Genomic DNA, 15,133 nt, shown 5'->3' with positions numbered 1-15,133 from the left:
GGTGGTGCCACTCTGACATCACAACTGTTCTCCCCCTCATGGGAACAAGCTCCAGGGAATTAAACCTCTCCCAGTGGCTTTGACAACCTCCTCTCAGCCCCCTTGTCACAAAGATATCATTTTAGTTAGGTTGCACATTGGGCACAATCTTTTTAGTCATCGCTATTTGTTAAATGGTGATCCGCCATTACTTTGTGCTCATTGCCTCCAACCTTTGACAGTTTGCCATTTCCTTATGGAATGCCCTTTTTTAAAGCACTTACATTCTCATTTATGTTTGCCATCTGAGTTATCGGCAGTTTTTGGTGAATGACGAGCGGGCTTTCAATTGCGTTTAATTTTTATCCATTGTACCAATTTGGCAAAGGACATTCAACCTTCAGTTCAGGACCTCCATTGTCTCTATGGAATATTGTATGGAGTGTACTCCAAGTCCCTGTTTTTAGCTGTCTTTCTTTCCATTGATGTTCTACGATCCTGACATGGGTGGATATGACCCTAGTTGTTTTTGCGCCCTAAAACAAAACAAACAAACCATCATAGTCAACCATTCATTTGTCAAAAGGTCCATACCGGAAGACTGGAAAGTTACACAAGTCACATCAATATCGAAGAATGGAAATAGGAGTAATCCACTGAATTATAGAACCATATCGCTAATGATTATTTCCAAAGGATTTTGGAACATATATTGTGTTCAAACATTATGAATTATCTTGATTAAAGTGATTTATTGACAAACAGCCAACATTAATTCAGAAAATGTCATACTTGTGAAGTACAATCAGCCATTAACACCCATGAAGTAATGAGAGCTGTCAACAGGGGACGTCAAATTAATTCCATATTATTAGATTTCCAGAAGGCTTTCTACATTGTTCCTCTCAAGCGACTTCTAATGAAATTGTGTGGCTATAGAGTATCATTTCAGTAGCGCAACTGAACTTGTTATTTTGTGTCAGAAAGGTCACTGTTCATTGTAAAGGCCAGAAAGTCCTAGAGTAAAACAGCTGTAAATCTGGGGTTCTCCAAGGAAGTGTTATACGTCCTCTGCTGTTACTGATCTATATAAATGATTTAGGAGACAATATGAGCAGCCCTCTTAGATTGTGTGCAGATGATGCTGTCATTGATTGTCTTTTAAAGTCATCAGATGATCAAAACCAACTGTAAAGTGACTTAGACAAAAGTCATCAGATGATCAAAACCAACTGTAAAGTGACTTAGACAAAAGTGGAAATTGACACCAAAAAATGAAAAATATGAAGTCATTCACAAGAGCACAAAAAGGAATCCACTACATTTCAGTTACACAATATACAAATTCAAAGGCTGTTAATTCAGCTATATGCTTAGGGACAACAACTACGAATAACTTAAAACTGGAGTGATCACATAGATAATGTTGTGGGGGAAAGCAAACCAAGGACTGTGTCTTATTGGCAGAACACACCACCTTCTTCTGGAATATTGCTGTGTTGTATGGGATCTGCACCAGATATCATTGATGCAAGATTCAAAAAAGTTCAAAGAAGCACAGCTCATTTTGTATTAGCTAGAAATAAGGGAGAAAGTGTCTCACATATGATATGTAAACTGGGGTAGCAATCATTAAAATAAAGGCTTTTTTGCTGCACCAGGATCTTCACATGTAATTTCAATCACCAACTTTCTCCTCAGAGGGTCAAAACATTTTGTTGGCACCCACTTACATAGGGAGAAATGATCATCATCATCATAAAATAAGAGAATCAGAGCTCACATGGAAAGATTTGCTTGTTCATTTTTCCCATGTGCTATTCGAGGGGGAACAGTTGAGAAACAGCTTGAAGGTGGTTCAATGAACCCTGTGCCAGGCACTTAATTGTGAATTACAGGGTAATCGTGCAGCTGTAGAATGTAATTCTTTGCTGTACTCCAACAAATAAGAAAAAACCAAGAAGACAACCTAATGGAAGGCAAGTCGATGATGTTAAAAAATCTGGAGGAGCTACAGATTGGACATCTGAGGACCATAATGTATGGAAAAGTCTAGAATAGTGCTTTATCCAGCTGTGGCTCATGGCTGTGATTTCATCGTGTTATATATACATGTTAGTATCTACCTGATAGTATCGCGTTCTCGTCGCACCGTCCAGCAGCACGAGCGGTGCACCTCCGAAGCCGGAGCAGGCGTCGCGCCCCTGCTCTCCCCCGACACACAGCTGGTCATTGGTGACAGGCAGCTTGGAACTGTAGATCTGCCGACACTGGTCCAGTGCTACAATGGGCAGCTCCAACTGCTGCTGCCTCGCTGGTGTCCCTGCAGCACAGCCACCGGCTTTACTCTCTCATCTGGGAACACAGCACTACTTCATACAGTCTATTGAAAATCACTATAAGGTGAGGGGAAGGTGGCCACAGGCCTACACTTGTACGAGGGTTGTTTTTTAAGTAAGGGCCGTTCGCACGTATAGTCCTGTAGTTCGCGCGGACACCGCAACAAGCCACCGCTCCACTTGCCGGCATCCTTCCCGTCCACACTGATGCAAGTTGCAGCTCTGTAGCTGACATGTACGCATTGCTGTGCTACTTTATAATGTTTACGATTATTGAATCGCCCGCCGCATGTGAGATACGGTCAGTGATACGTTTCTTGACTGCGAGAAGCCTATCAGCTGCAGAAATTCATCGTCATTTAACAGAAGTTTATGGCTTGAATGCAATGAGCGAAGGTAAAGTGCATCAATGGGTTAGAGAGTTTAAAAATGGCCGTCAAAACGTCCATGATGAAGAACGCTCTGGCCGGCCCTCTGTGATCACTGATGATTTGGTGGCTGCAGTCGAAAGAAAGATTCATGAGGACAGAAGATTCACAATTTCCACTCTTTCTTTGGAATTTCCACAAATTTCAAGATCGGTTTTGTACAAAATTGTCTGAAAACCTAAACTTTAAGAAACTGTGTTCTCGGTGGGTACCCAGACTCCTCACAGAGGACCACAAAGGGAAGAGATTTGCCACTACATTGGACTTTCTGATTCATTGCGAGGAAGAAGGGGATGACATGTTGAGTTAAATTGTCACTGGAGATGAAACATGGGTATCCCGTATCACTCCCGAAAGCAAGCGACAATCGATGGAATGGCGACGTACAACCTCACCCGTCAAGGTCAAAGCCAAACAGACGCTGTCAAAGCGCAAGATTATGGCAACTGTGTTCTGGGACCGGCGCGGTGTTTTGCTAGTGGACTTTATGCCACGAGAAATGACAATCAACTCAGATGCCTACTGTGCAACTCTAAAGAAGTTCCACAGAGCAATTCAAAACGAAAGGCACGGCATGCTGACAAAAGGAGTTTTGCTCCTCCACGATAACGCTAGGCCTCACACCCCCAAAAGACTCGGGATTTGATTGATTCTTTTGGCTGGGAAGTTTTGGAACATGCACCATACAGCCCCGACCTTGCTCCTAGTGATTTTCACCTTTTCCGGTACCTGAAACACCATCTTGGCGGGCAGCGCATCAATGACGACGATGAAGTGAAAGCGGCCGTGAACTCTTGGCTGTCGGAGCAGGCGGCCGAATTCTTTGAAGACGGAATTAAAAAGTTAGTTGTACAGTATGACAAGTGCTTAAATAAACAAGGCAACTATGTAGAAAAATAGGTAAAAGTGTGTAAAATCAGAAAATAAAAGTTTTCTTACAAAAGTATTTGTATCTTTTTTTAAAAATAAAAACAGCCCTTACTTAAAAAACAACCCTCGTAAAATGTCTCACACAGCTCTTTCATAGGAAAAGTGTGAACTCATTTGGCTACTGGTCATTGTATTGTGATGAAGTCCCCTAATCAACTAGTTAATTAAATAAAGATATTCTGTTAAATACTTGTTTTTGAGTTTAGCTTACTATGAAATTGAAAAATAGATGATAAACAGTTCAGACAAGAAGAAAATAGAAGCTTTTGAAATGTAGTGCTCCAGGAGAATGCTGAAGAGTATGTGTGTCAATTGGATAACTAATGAGAATGTTCTGAATCATATTGAGGGTGAAAAAGAAATTTATGGCACAACTTGACTAAAGAAAGGGATTAGTTAATTGGACACATCCTGAGGCATCAAAGAATCATCTAAATATCCCTGTAATAGACCTAGATGCAAGACCTGTCCAATACATCCTCCTGCTACCTCCTACTCCAGTCCAGTCACAGGCATCACCTATCCCATCAAAGACAGGGTTACCTGTGAAACCAGTCATGTGATCTACAAGCTAAGATGTAACCAATTTGCTGCATTCTGTGTGGACATGGCTACCAACAAGCTGTTTGTCCACATGAATGGTCACCGACAAATTGTGGCCAGCAATGATCTGCACTTCAGTAAGTACTTCACAATCTGTGCCATCAAGATCTTCCCTGCCAACACCAGCTTTTCTGGATTGCACAGGTGGGCATTCTCCCTGAAATGTATCCTACGTTCCCGTAATCCTTATGTCCTCTGCCTTCGTTAGTCATTGTCCTTCACCCACCTGTTCCCTTCCCTGCTCCCACTCCAGCAATACACAGCCTTCTATTTCACCAACACACCCACTGTCTTTTTACTTCTCTGCTTTTTCCATTGCCCTCTGTCTATAACTTCCCAACTGCACCTAGCTACCAATCCTCTCCTCACCTCATCCCTGTATGCTCCCACAAGCAGCACTTTACCATCCCCCCTCTTCGCCCCAGCCTCCTCCTTACCCCCACCTTCCAGATCACTTCTCCCATCACACACAGTTGCTTGCAGTCAGGCCTCCGCACCCAGAGACAGTGGTCATGTGTGTGTGTGTGTGTGTGTGTGTGTGTGTGTGTATGTACTTTAGAAGAAAGCCTTTTGGCCAAAAGTTTACCAGTTTCAGAGTCTTTTTGTTGTGCCTGTCTGCAACTCAACGTATCCACTATATGGTGAGAAGCAGTCTATCCTTTTCATAACAATAGTCAAAATATGGTTTATAAAAGTGGAAATTTATAACATTTGTAATAGTTTACCAGAATTTAACCAAATGAAAACTCATTACATCTTGTAAAAGTAATGGTACATAAAATTAATATGAATGATAAAAAGCAAAACAGTAAACTACCTTAATGAGTTGGTTATCATCACAAGTTATTCAGGTGCCAGCTGTGTTGGGCACAAGTCTGTGTGAGTTTCTAATCTGAAGTAACTTGTAATAATTATTGGGAGTCTCTATTTGTGTAAAGAACAAGGAAGACATTGATAATTAATGAAATATAAAGTATGACTGAATGGAATCAAAATTTTTTATTTGGAAAGGAAAATCTTGTCATGAGGTGACTATTTATGAGGTGTATTGAACAAGTAAGGTGACTTTATATTTTTTTGAAAAAGTATTTATTTATTCATCATTATTCATGCTGTCCCCTTTGTAGCAATCCCTTCCCCAGATACAATACACTTATGCCAAAACTTCTTCCAATCCTTGAAGCACTTCTCATAAGCTCTTTCGGTACAGCCTTGAGGACTTTCAGCGATGCAGTTTTTGTTTCCTCAGTTGTTGAAAATCTTCATCCTTTCATAGGTCTCTTCAGTTTTGGGAACAGGAAAAAGTTACAGGAGGCCAAATCCAGTGAATATGGTGGTGGAGACATGATTGTTGTGTTGTTTTTGTCCTAAAAATCTCTCAAAAGTAATGATGAATGAGCAGGAGCATTGTTGTGATGCAAAAACCATGAATTCTTTTTCCACAATTCCAGACTTTTTTGCATATTGCTTCTTGCAAATGGCCATAACATCAAAGTAATACTCCTTATTGACTGTACGACCTTGAGGCAAAAATTCATGATGCACTACTCCATGGTAATTAAAAAAGAAAAGTGAGCAAAACTTTGACATATGATCGAACTTAGCATGCTTTTTTCAGTCTTGGCTCTCTGGGAAGCTTCCATTGGGACGATTGGGCTTTGGTTTTGATGTCATGGCCATAAAGCCATGTTTTGTCACCAGCTATGACCCCCTTGAACAAATCAGGATTATCATTGGTGTCATTCAAGAGCCCCTGAGCGATGCTCATGTGATGGTTCTTCTGATCAAAACTGAGAAGTTTTGGGACAAACTTCACTGACACACGTCTCATGCCCAAAACATCCAAAAAAATTGCAGGAGGTGACCAATATGCCAACATCCTCAGCTACTTCTCTTACAGTAATTTGACAATTTTCTTCACAGCATCGATGTTATCATGTGTTGTTCATATGCTGGGGCATCCACAGTGAGGTTTGTCATTGGCATCTACCTGGCCATCTTGGAAGAGCTTGTACCACTTGTAAACATTTTTTTTTTTTTTTTTTTTTACTTAAGGCAGACACCCCGTATACCACTGTGAACATTTCAAGTGTTTTAGAGCACATGATTCCATTTTTCACACAAAATTTGATGCAAATTCTTTGCTCCATTTTTTATAGTAATTGAAAATTGCCCAGCACACTAAAACACACCTAACCTTTCTATCTGTTAAAAACAAATGAAGTATACTGTACACTTGAAACTGTGAACGTATGTTTGAGACATGTCACCTTACTTTTCGAACAGCTCTCAAATAGCAATCAGAAACCTGTCCAATGAAGCGGAGATACAAATAATGTAAGGAGTGAAGGCAACAACTCATCATCAAATATATGTAAGGAATTCAACATTGAGTGCCTTATCTATACAAACTGAGAGAAGCAGTTCCGTCCAGAGTTCATATAATTTAGTACTCTAGCATTAACTCAAATAATGTATCAGTATAATGTGTGAAAACTTGCATAACGAGTTAAAAGTTGAATATTGGTACATAATATTGTTAAACCAATTTTATTAGTTCACTGAGTAAGTTAACAGGTAGAAACTTACAATGCGAAAAATCAAAAACAAAATGATTTGGTGGCCCTCATTTTCTGGCCAACACAATACTTGAAATTATGCTCCACTTGAATTATGTTTATAGATGAACACTTCTTGAAAGTGAGTGACCAAAGCATCTGTGAGGCAAATAGTCCACCAACCTTGACCAATATACACACACAAATCTTTAACTCATCAATATTATGTACTAATCATATTCACAGAAGCTGAACTGTGCAAGTGGGGATTTTTTTCTGAACATCCTTCAGTCACAAACTCTTCTCAGCTTCCATTAGCTTCTGTCCTTCACCTGCCTCAATCCCTTTCCTAGTCCCCAGTTTTCCCTGCAATTGCTGTCTCTCACCAACCATGATCTTGCACCAGGTTTCATCTTTCTCTCTATATTACACTTACATTAGAAGAGTAGGTTTACATATACAAGGGTCACTTTCTAACCTCTTATAAAAACAGTGAAAGAGATAGTTTTTTGAAACATATCATTTGGGGAAACATCAGATATTTAGACTGTCATAAGCTATATATATATATATATATATATATATATATATATATATATATATATATAACAGAGGGAAACATTCCACGTGGTTCCATCAGATTCACCTGGTCCTACTCCAAATCCCATGCCACTTTCCTTGACGTTGACCTCCACCTGTCCAATGGCCAACTTCACACGTCCGTCCACATCAAACCCACCAACAAGCAACAGTACCTCCATTATGACAGCTGCCACCCATTCCACATCAAACGGTCCCTTCCCTACAGCCTAGGTCTTCGTGGCAAACGAATCTGCTCCAGTCCGGAATCCCTGAAACATTACACCAACAACCTGACAACAGCTTTCGCATCCCGCAACTACCCTCCCGGCCTGGTACAGAAGCAAATAACCAGAGCCACTTCCTCATCCCCTCAAACCCAGAATCCCCCACAGAAGAACCACAAAAGTGCCCCACTTGTGACAGGATACTTTCCGGGACTGGACCAGACTCTGAATGTGGCTCTCCAGCAGGGATACGACTTCCTCAAATCCTGCCCTGAAATGAGATCCATCCTTCATGAAATCCTCCCCACTCCGCCAAGAGTGTCTTTCCACCATCCACCTAACCTTCGTAACCTGTTAGTTCATCCCTATGAAATCCCCAAACCACCTTCCCTACCCTCTGGCTCCTATCCTTGTAACCGCCCCCGGTGCAAAACCTGTCCCATGCACCCTCCCACCACCACCTACTCCAGTCCTGTAACCCGGAAGGTGTACACGATCAAAGGCAGAGCCACGTGTGAAAGCACCCACGTGATTTACCAACTGACCTGCCTACACTGTGATGCATTCTATGTGGGAATGACCAGCAACAAACTGTCCATTCGCATGAATGGACACAGGCAGACAGTGTTTGTTGGTAATGAGGATCACCCTGTGGCTAAACATGCCTTGGTGCACAGCCAGCACATCTTGGCACAGTGTTACACCGTCCGGGTTATCTGGATACTTCCCACCAACACCAACCTATCCGAACTCCGGAGATGGGAACTTGCCCTTCAGTATATCCTCTCTTCTCGTTATCCGCCAGGCCTCAATCTCCGCTAATTTCCAGTTGCCGCCACTCATACCTCACCTGTCTCTCAACAACTTCTTTGCCTCTACTCTTCCACCTCGACTGACATCTCTGCCCAAACTCTTTGTCTTTAAATATGTCTGCTTGTGTCTGTATGTGTGGATGGATATGTGTGTGTGTGCGAGTGTATACCTGTCCTTTTTTCCCCCTAAGGTAAGTCTTTCCGCTCCCGGGATTGGAATGACTCCTTACCCTCTCCCTTAAAACCCACATCCTTTCGTCTTTCCCTCTCCTTCCCTCTTTCCTGATGAGGCAACAGTTTGTTGCGAAAGCTTGAATTTTGTGTGTATATTTGTGTTTGTTTGTGTGTCTATCGACCTGCCAGCGCTTTTGTTTGGTAAGTATATATATACAAAGAAAGATGATGAGACTTACCAAACAAAAGCGCTGGCAGGTCGATAGAAGCAAAAACAATTTCTTAAAAAGTAATATGAAGTGATACAGATGAAGTTGCTACATTTTTTACTATATAGAAGCCTAGTTATTGACAGATTAGAGAAATCCATATACTTTCAAATCTCTCTTTCATAACAAATTACTTGTTATTGGAATTAAGATGTTTTCACAGACAGATGGAGTTATGAGGTTTTCATTACCTACCACTGATATATATCATATAACAGGCAAATGTGGATAGCAAAAATCTTGAAACGTTCTTGACCAATTTACTTCAAATTTTTATATGATACTCTAATAAACATTTGGGTAGACATAGGCTATATAATAATACATATAATACCCTATAACAGGCAAATGTTGGTAGCAAAAGTCTCGAAATGTTCTTGATTGACGTATTTCAAATTTTTAGATGATACTCTTGTAAACAATCAAACGGACACAGGCTATATATTTTTGTAAACAACAATGGACAGGTTTTCTATTAAAACAATCTGTGAGGGGGGAAAGGCTGTGCTATGATGTGCAATGAAAATGTATGGTTTTGGTTTCTTGAGCAGTCCGTTTAAACTATGGTAGTAGGGCATGTAAACCATGAGACAAATTGCTTCTGCAACATATATTCTTTCTCTACTATATAGCTTTAAACGAACATTGTGTTGTGACTCGCCGATCTTTGAAAGTGCCGCCGTGTAGTTACTCGTGTTCTCTACATGCGGCGCTGTCTGCCAGCCATGCAGCAGCAATGCCACCTAAGCGGCCAGCCAGCCAGTGGCCGCTAGACTCGGACTCAGTTATGATTCGACTGTTAAAGTGACACACGTTTACTTGATCTGTGACTTGCATGTATTGCATCGTCCTTGAAATATATTTGTTCAACTTAAAGTTATAACACATTGTATAAGTAACTATGTGCTGTTTTGTTTTCTTCCCTGCAGTCAGTTTTAACAGAAAACAAGACAGTAATGTTCATAGCTTATTGACTGATGATTAGACTACTACTACAGAATCAGAATTGTCCAAAAGTTGGTAATCCTACACATTTGCAGATTAAAGCTATGTAAAACACTGTCATTGAAGCTACTATCCTCACAGGTCCTGCAGTAGGAGAGGTCTCTCATGCCCTCGATCCAAATGATCCAAACAGATTTACTAGTTCATTTTAAGCAATTTCAGTTCTCAATCAAGGTTTCATTGACAACAGCAACAGCAATAAACAAGGCTTAAGGCCAGGGAGATGAAAGATAAGGAGGAGATGCACAGAGAGACTGGGCAGAAGGTGGTTATGACATAGGTGCAATTCCCATATATGTGATATATGTGATCTCTCCCTCTTTTCCGAACTTCCCCAAACTAATCCCATCCCCTTCTCCTCCCTAACAAAGGAATATGCAAAATTCAAAAGATGTGAATAATATTTTCTTCTTTTTAAGTTTTTCTATTAGCAGTACTAGGAATTTTACTTCCTGAAAGTAAGTGGTTGCTTCACTTATTACAAGTATACCCCATTGGCGATAACAGATATTTGTAATGTTCCTGTAACTAAAAAATGTCAGTATTTCTATATCTTACATAACTTACCGGTTTGCCCAGGAAGTTTGCCCCAACCAATGAGTCGACCTCTTCTTCCTTGTAGAGGTACGTCTCCATTTTGAAGGATGCATATTGGTTGTGCAGCTACTGCAAATTAGAATAGCAGTACTGTGAGCACAGAGCTATGTTATTTGGATGAAACTCAGTCCATTGAATGTACATTGAAAATAAATTTTCTGGTGATCAAGCAGATTGAGATGACATGAATGTGAAACTATTTGAAGAGAAATATATGACTGCATTCATTGTGGGATCCTGAATTTAATTTGCTTAAGTTGCATCAAGTAACATGTCAAGCACCTTCTCTTTACTCATACATAAGGATCTACTTAGGCATTGGGCTAGGTGCTCTAGTGGGCTGAAAACTGGAAGGTTTGTGGGATCAAATCCTGGTCAGATCACAGAAATTTTCAGTAGGTACTTCTTAAGTAATAGAACCCAGTATGTTGTCCTCGATGGTGAGTGTTCATCGGAGGTGAGGGTATCATCTGGAGTGCCCCAGGGAAGTGTGGTAGGTCCGCTGTTGTTTCCTGTCTACATAAATGATCTTTTGGATAGGGTGGATAGCAGTGTCCGGCTGTTTTCTGATGATGCTGAGGTGTACGGGAAGGTGTCGTCGTTGAGTGACTGTAGGAGGATACAAGATGACTTGGACAGTATTTGTGATTGGTGTAAAGAATGGCAGCTAACTCTATAGATAAATGTAAATTAATGCAGATGAATAGGAAAAATAATCCTGTAATGTTTGAATACTCCATTAGTAGTGTAGGGCTTGACACAGTCACGTCGATTAAATATTTGGGCATAACATTGCAGAGTGATATGAAGTGGGACAAGCATGTAATGGCAGTTGTGGGGAAGGAGGATAGTCGTCTTCGGTTCATTGGTAGAATTTTGGGAAGATGTGGTTCATCTGTAACGGAGACCACTTATAAAACACTAATACGACCTATTCTTGAGTACTGCTCAAGCGTTTGGGATCCCTATCAAGTTGGATTGAAGGAGGACATAGAAGCAATTCAGAGGCGGGCTGCTGGATATGTTACTGGTAGGTTTGATCATCATGCGAGTGTTACGGAAATGCTTCAGGAACTCGGGTGGGAGTCTCTAGAGGAAAGGAGGCATTCTTTTCGAGAATCGCTACTGAGGAAATTTTGAGAACCAGCATTTGAGGCCGACTGCAATACAGTTTTACTGCCGCCAACTTACATTTTGTGGAAAGACCACAAAGATAAGATAAGAGAGATTAGGGCATGTACAGAGGCATATAGGCAGTCATTTTTCCCTCGTTCTGTTTGGGAGTGGAACAGGGAGAGAAGATGCTAGTTGTGGTACGAGGTACCCTCTGCCACACACCGTATGGTGGATTGTGGAGTATGTATGTAGATGTAGATTCATGGGAGGGTCCAAACGTCATCCTCCTGATTGCAAGTCCTGTGTGCTACCCACTGTACCACCTTGCTCAGTGTGAAATTTTCAGTCTGCCTTTGATCTAGTATTCATCTCTCATGATGTAAGGAGTTGGCAGGAACAATACATGGTTTGGGTGCCACATTAAAGTGTAGGTCCTCTTCCTCCAGATGGATAACTGGGCTAAATTAGGGATATGCAAGTTGCTGGAATGGTGTTCAATTGAAATATTTGCAGCTGACCATAGAGCCACACAAAAGTGTTATTATTACTGTTATTATTATCATTTCCAAATAATTATTACTATTATTACCTACTAAAACATTTTTTCATGAACTGTATTCTTTTATGTCATTTTCTTTACTTATAGCTTTTTACAGTTTGACATAGCTTTTTACTTGGTCTCAAATTACTATGAGGACAGCACACAGAGTGTTCCATTTACAGCTTAAGCCTTGGAATCAATTTTATATACATATGACATAGACCAATTGTCATCTTGGATCCTGTAAGTCATCAATTTTAGAAGTTGACCAGGTCAGTTTGCAATTTTCAGAGTCTCCCCTGCAACACAGCAGTATATTGTGAGTGATTAATGCATGCTTGTAATGAACAGCAAGTTATGAGGCATATTGGCTATGAACCAGAACAGAGCCTCTGAAAATGATAATGGTGTGTGCACGTCTTAAGGATCCTTGTGCAACATTACCAATTATTGTTAATGCTGAATCATGCATATTCTTTTAATAAAAGTCACCAGTTGTTAATGATGGGTCAAGGAGGGAACTTCTATACCACATGTACATTATGTGTGAATAAACGAGTGTTACTTTGGGGTGAAGAGTTTGGTACAGGAAGGGGATTCACGGCAAGCTGCATCAAACCAGCCAGAAGATTGATGACTCAGTCAAAGAAAAGGAATTAATAGAAGTCTGAAGTGTTGTTGAATATTTGTAAAAATGGAATATTTGTTCTGAACATAGAGCAGAGAATGATGGATTGATGCATAAGTGGTGACAGAGAATTGAATAAAGTCCAATACTCAGTGAATGGTCACAAAACAATCTGGATCCAAGAGAGAAGTAAAGAGTAAATAGTTTCCAATTAATGATAAACTTATTGAACAGCGTCAATCCCTCAAAACATTTGAATGGAATCCAAACTGTGCAACTAATACATGCTGAAGAAAACTGTGGAAGCTGTTATTGGCAGGTGAAGTGCAACATATCACTTTGGTGAAATGATGTGTTGCACAAGCATTTTTCAGACTGATGATAGATGATTGCCTCTAATAAAGTTAATTTTTGTAATGAATTAGGTAATCTGCTGCTTGGATGTACATTTTATTTGTGCACATATATCATTTAATGGATGGATGCAGCAATCTGCAAGCCACAATGACAATAAACATCGTACCGCATTCACAGTCAGGGCCGGTATAATGCCCTAGCAATACAAACTGCCACTTGGGTCACCAAGCTGAGAGGGTCAGCCAAGTGCAAGATTTGTATAGTAGCAAAAACTGAAATGGGTGGAAGTGTATGACAGAAGAAGGGGAAGGGGGGGGGGGGAGAAAGGGCACCAAATGATACGTTATGTGGAAAAATGTTCTCGAACCAGCCTTCCTCATGGTATCTACTGGTCGGACAGTAAACTCTGTGTCGTCAGGTCCTGTCTTCGACATATTGTGTGAGCGATAAAGGAAGAGATACCATCACAATGTCTATGTTGTCACAGGGACAAGAGCACCTTGTTATACATTCACTCTATTGGAATCTTTTAAATAACACAAACTATATGTGAACTTATTCCTTATCAATCAAACTTCGATGTTCCATATGTTGAAACAAGTTTATAATTAACAGTCAATGTACCATGAGCACTATATACAATATACGATATAGTGATTATCATAAGCATAATTTTTGTTTTGAGGGCTGGATGTTGGATTTGTACTCTTAGCTTCCAGTAGTAACTGTAGCACTTCAAGAAACAAAGTTTAATCAGAAGAGGTTGGTGAGTGTCCTAAACAGTAAGGTGAGCAAGACTGAATAATAGGAAGCCTTAGCTCCTGATCAGATTTTATTTCACCACCCAATATCACAGGAACAACCAGCAGAACATCAAATATGGGACCATTGACAACAGCCCAGAACAAATAGGCTGCTGAAGATCAACAAGCAAAATCATGCTGTGGCATAAAATCAGTTGCTAGCACTGTGAATTAAGAATTTTGAAGAAGTTTTCATAAATAGGGAAGATTTATTAAATCCTTTGATTACAATTATGCTGAAGAAGAAAGTAATTAATCCAAAAGTTGGAAGATTTTGACCATGACTATGTAGGGCTTTGATTGTAATAATCCCATGGCCAGTCCACAACGGCAGTATCAATGACACACCCATTACACCCATTTTCAGTGACACATCATGACTTATACACCAATCCAGCTTCTCATCAGCATCTATGTGGGAAATCCAAGCTGCCTGGTTTCCAAAAAGCATTTTTTTTTTTTTTTGGGGTACACTGTAAGTGATTTTGCAACCAGAGTTTGTGGGTGTACTACAGCACCATTAGATAGCCTTCTTACATTATTTAACTGAGACTAATTAAACACGTATTATTGTAGACATTGTATAACTCATGGTGATGAGAATTGTGGATGTGAACATCCCAGCTTGGTTTCAGAACATTTAGTGAGCAAAATTGTTGAGGCTTTCATGGCCACTTGTTGACAAACCACCTATTGGCTTCTGTCTCGGGTTCTTCGGCCGACATTCATCTAATGATTTTTCTGACGTTTCGCCAGCACGAGTGGCTGGCATTGTCAAAACTTCACCCTCCATTGCCGGTGGTGAACTGGAGCCGAGCTCGCGGGCGCAGGCTATATGTACCTGGCGCGCCAATGTCCAAGGGCTTCTCCGCGGTCATTTCCGGTGCGGTTCTCCTCTTGCTACCTGCGACGGTCGTTCGCTGCAGTACGGGAATCCAGGATCCGTTGACCTTAAGGCTTTCCTCTTTCTTGTTCAAACTGTTCGCGTGTTTTTGTATTTCTACAGCTTCTCTGAACAAGCGCGTGTGATAGTGCTTCTCTACAGCCAGAACTTCCGTGTCGGCGAATTTTATTACATGGTCGGTCTCATTCAGTGCGTGCTCTGCCACGGCCGATTTCTCCACCTGCCCCAACCTGCAATGTCGCTTATGCTCTTTGATCCTGGTGTTAATGGATCGTCCAGTCATT

The 15,133-nt window shown here is 40.7% G+C and overlaps 1 protein-coding gene across 1 annotated transcript in view; it reads right to left on the bottom strand.

The window, feature by feature from the left end:
• LOC126210423 (chymotrypsin-like protease CTRL-1) overlaps positions 1-15,133 on the bottom strand; it is a 142,316-nt gene that overhangs the window by 38,469 nt on the left and 88,714 nt on the right. Inside the window, exons 6-7 of the mRNA XM_049939654.1 lie at positions 10,471-10,569; positions 2,106-2,302 (exon numbers count right to left, since the gene is read on the bottom strand). Coding sequence (XP_049795611.1) covers positions 2,106-2,302; positions 10,471-10,569 — 296 coding nt within the window. The remainder of the gene's footprint in view (positions 1-2,105; positions 2,303-10,470; positions 10,570-15,133) is intronic.

This window comes from Schistocerca nitens, chromosome 10 (assembly GCF_023898315.1).
Source record: "Schistocerca nitens isolate TAMUIC-IGC-003100 chromosome 10, iqSchNite1.1, whole genome shotgun sequence".
In the NCBI taxonomy this organism is placed as follows: domain Eukaryota; kingdom Metazoa; phylum Arthropoda; class Insecta; order Orthoptera; family Acrididae; genus Schistocerca; species Schistocerca nitens.
The sequence above is the reverse complement of the archived record's forward strand: the minus strand, read 5'-3'. Positions and strand labels throughout refer to the sequence as shown.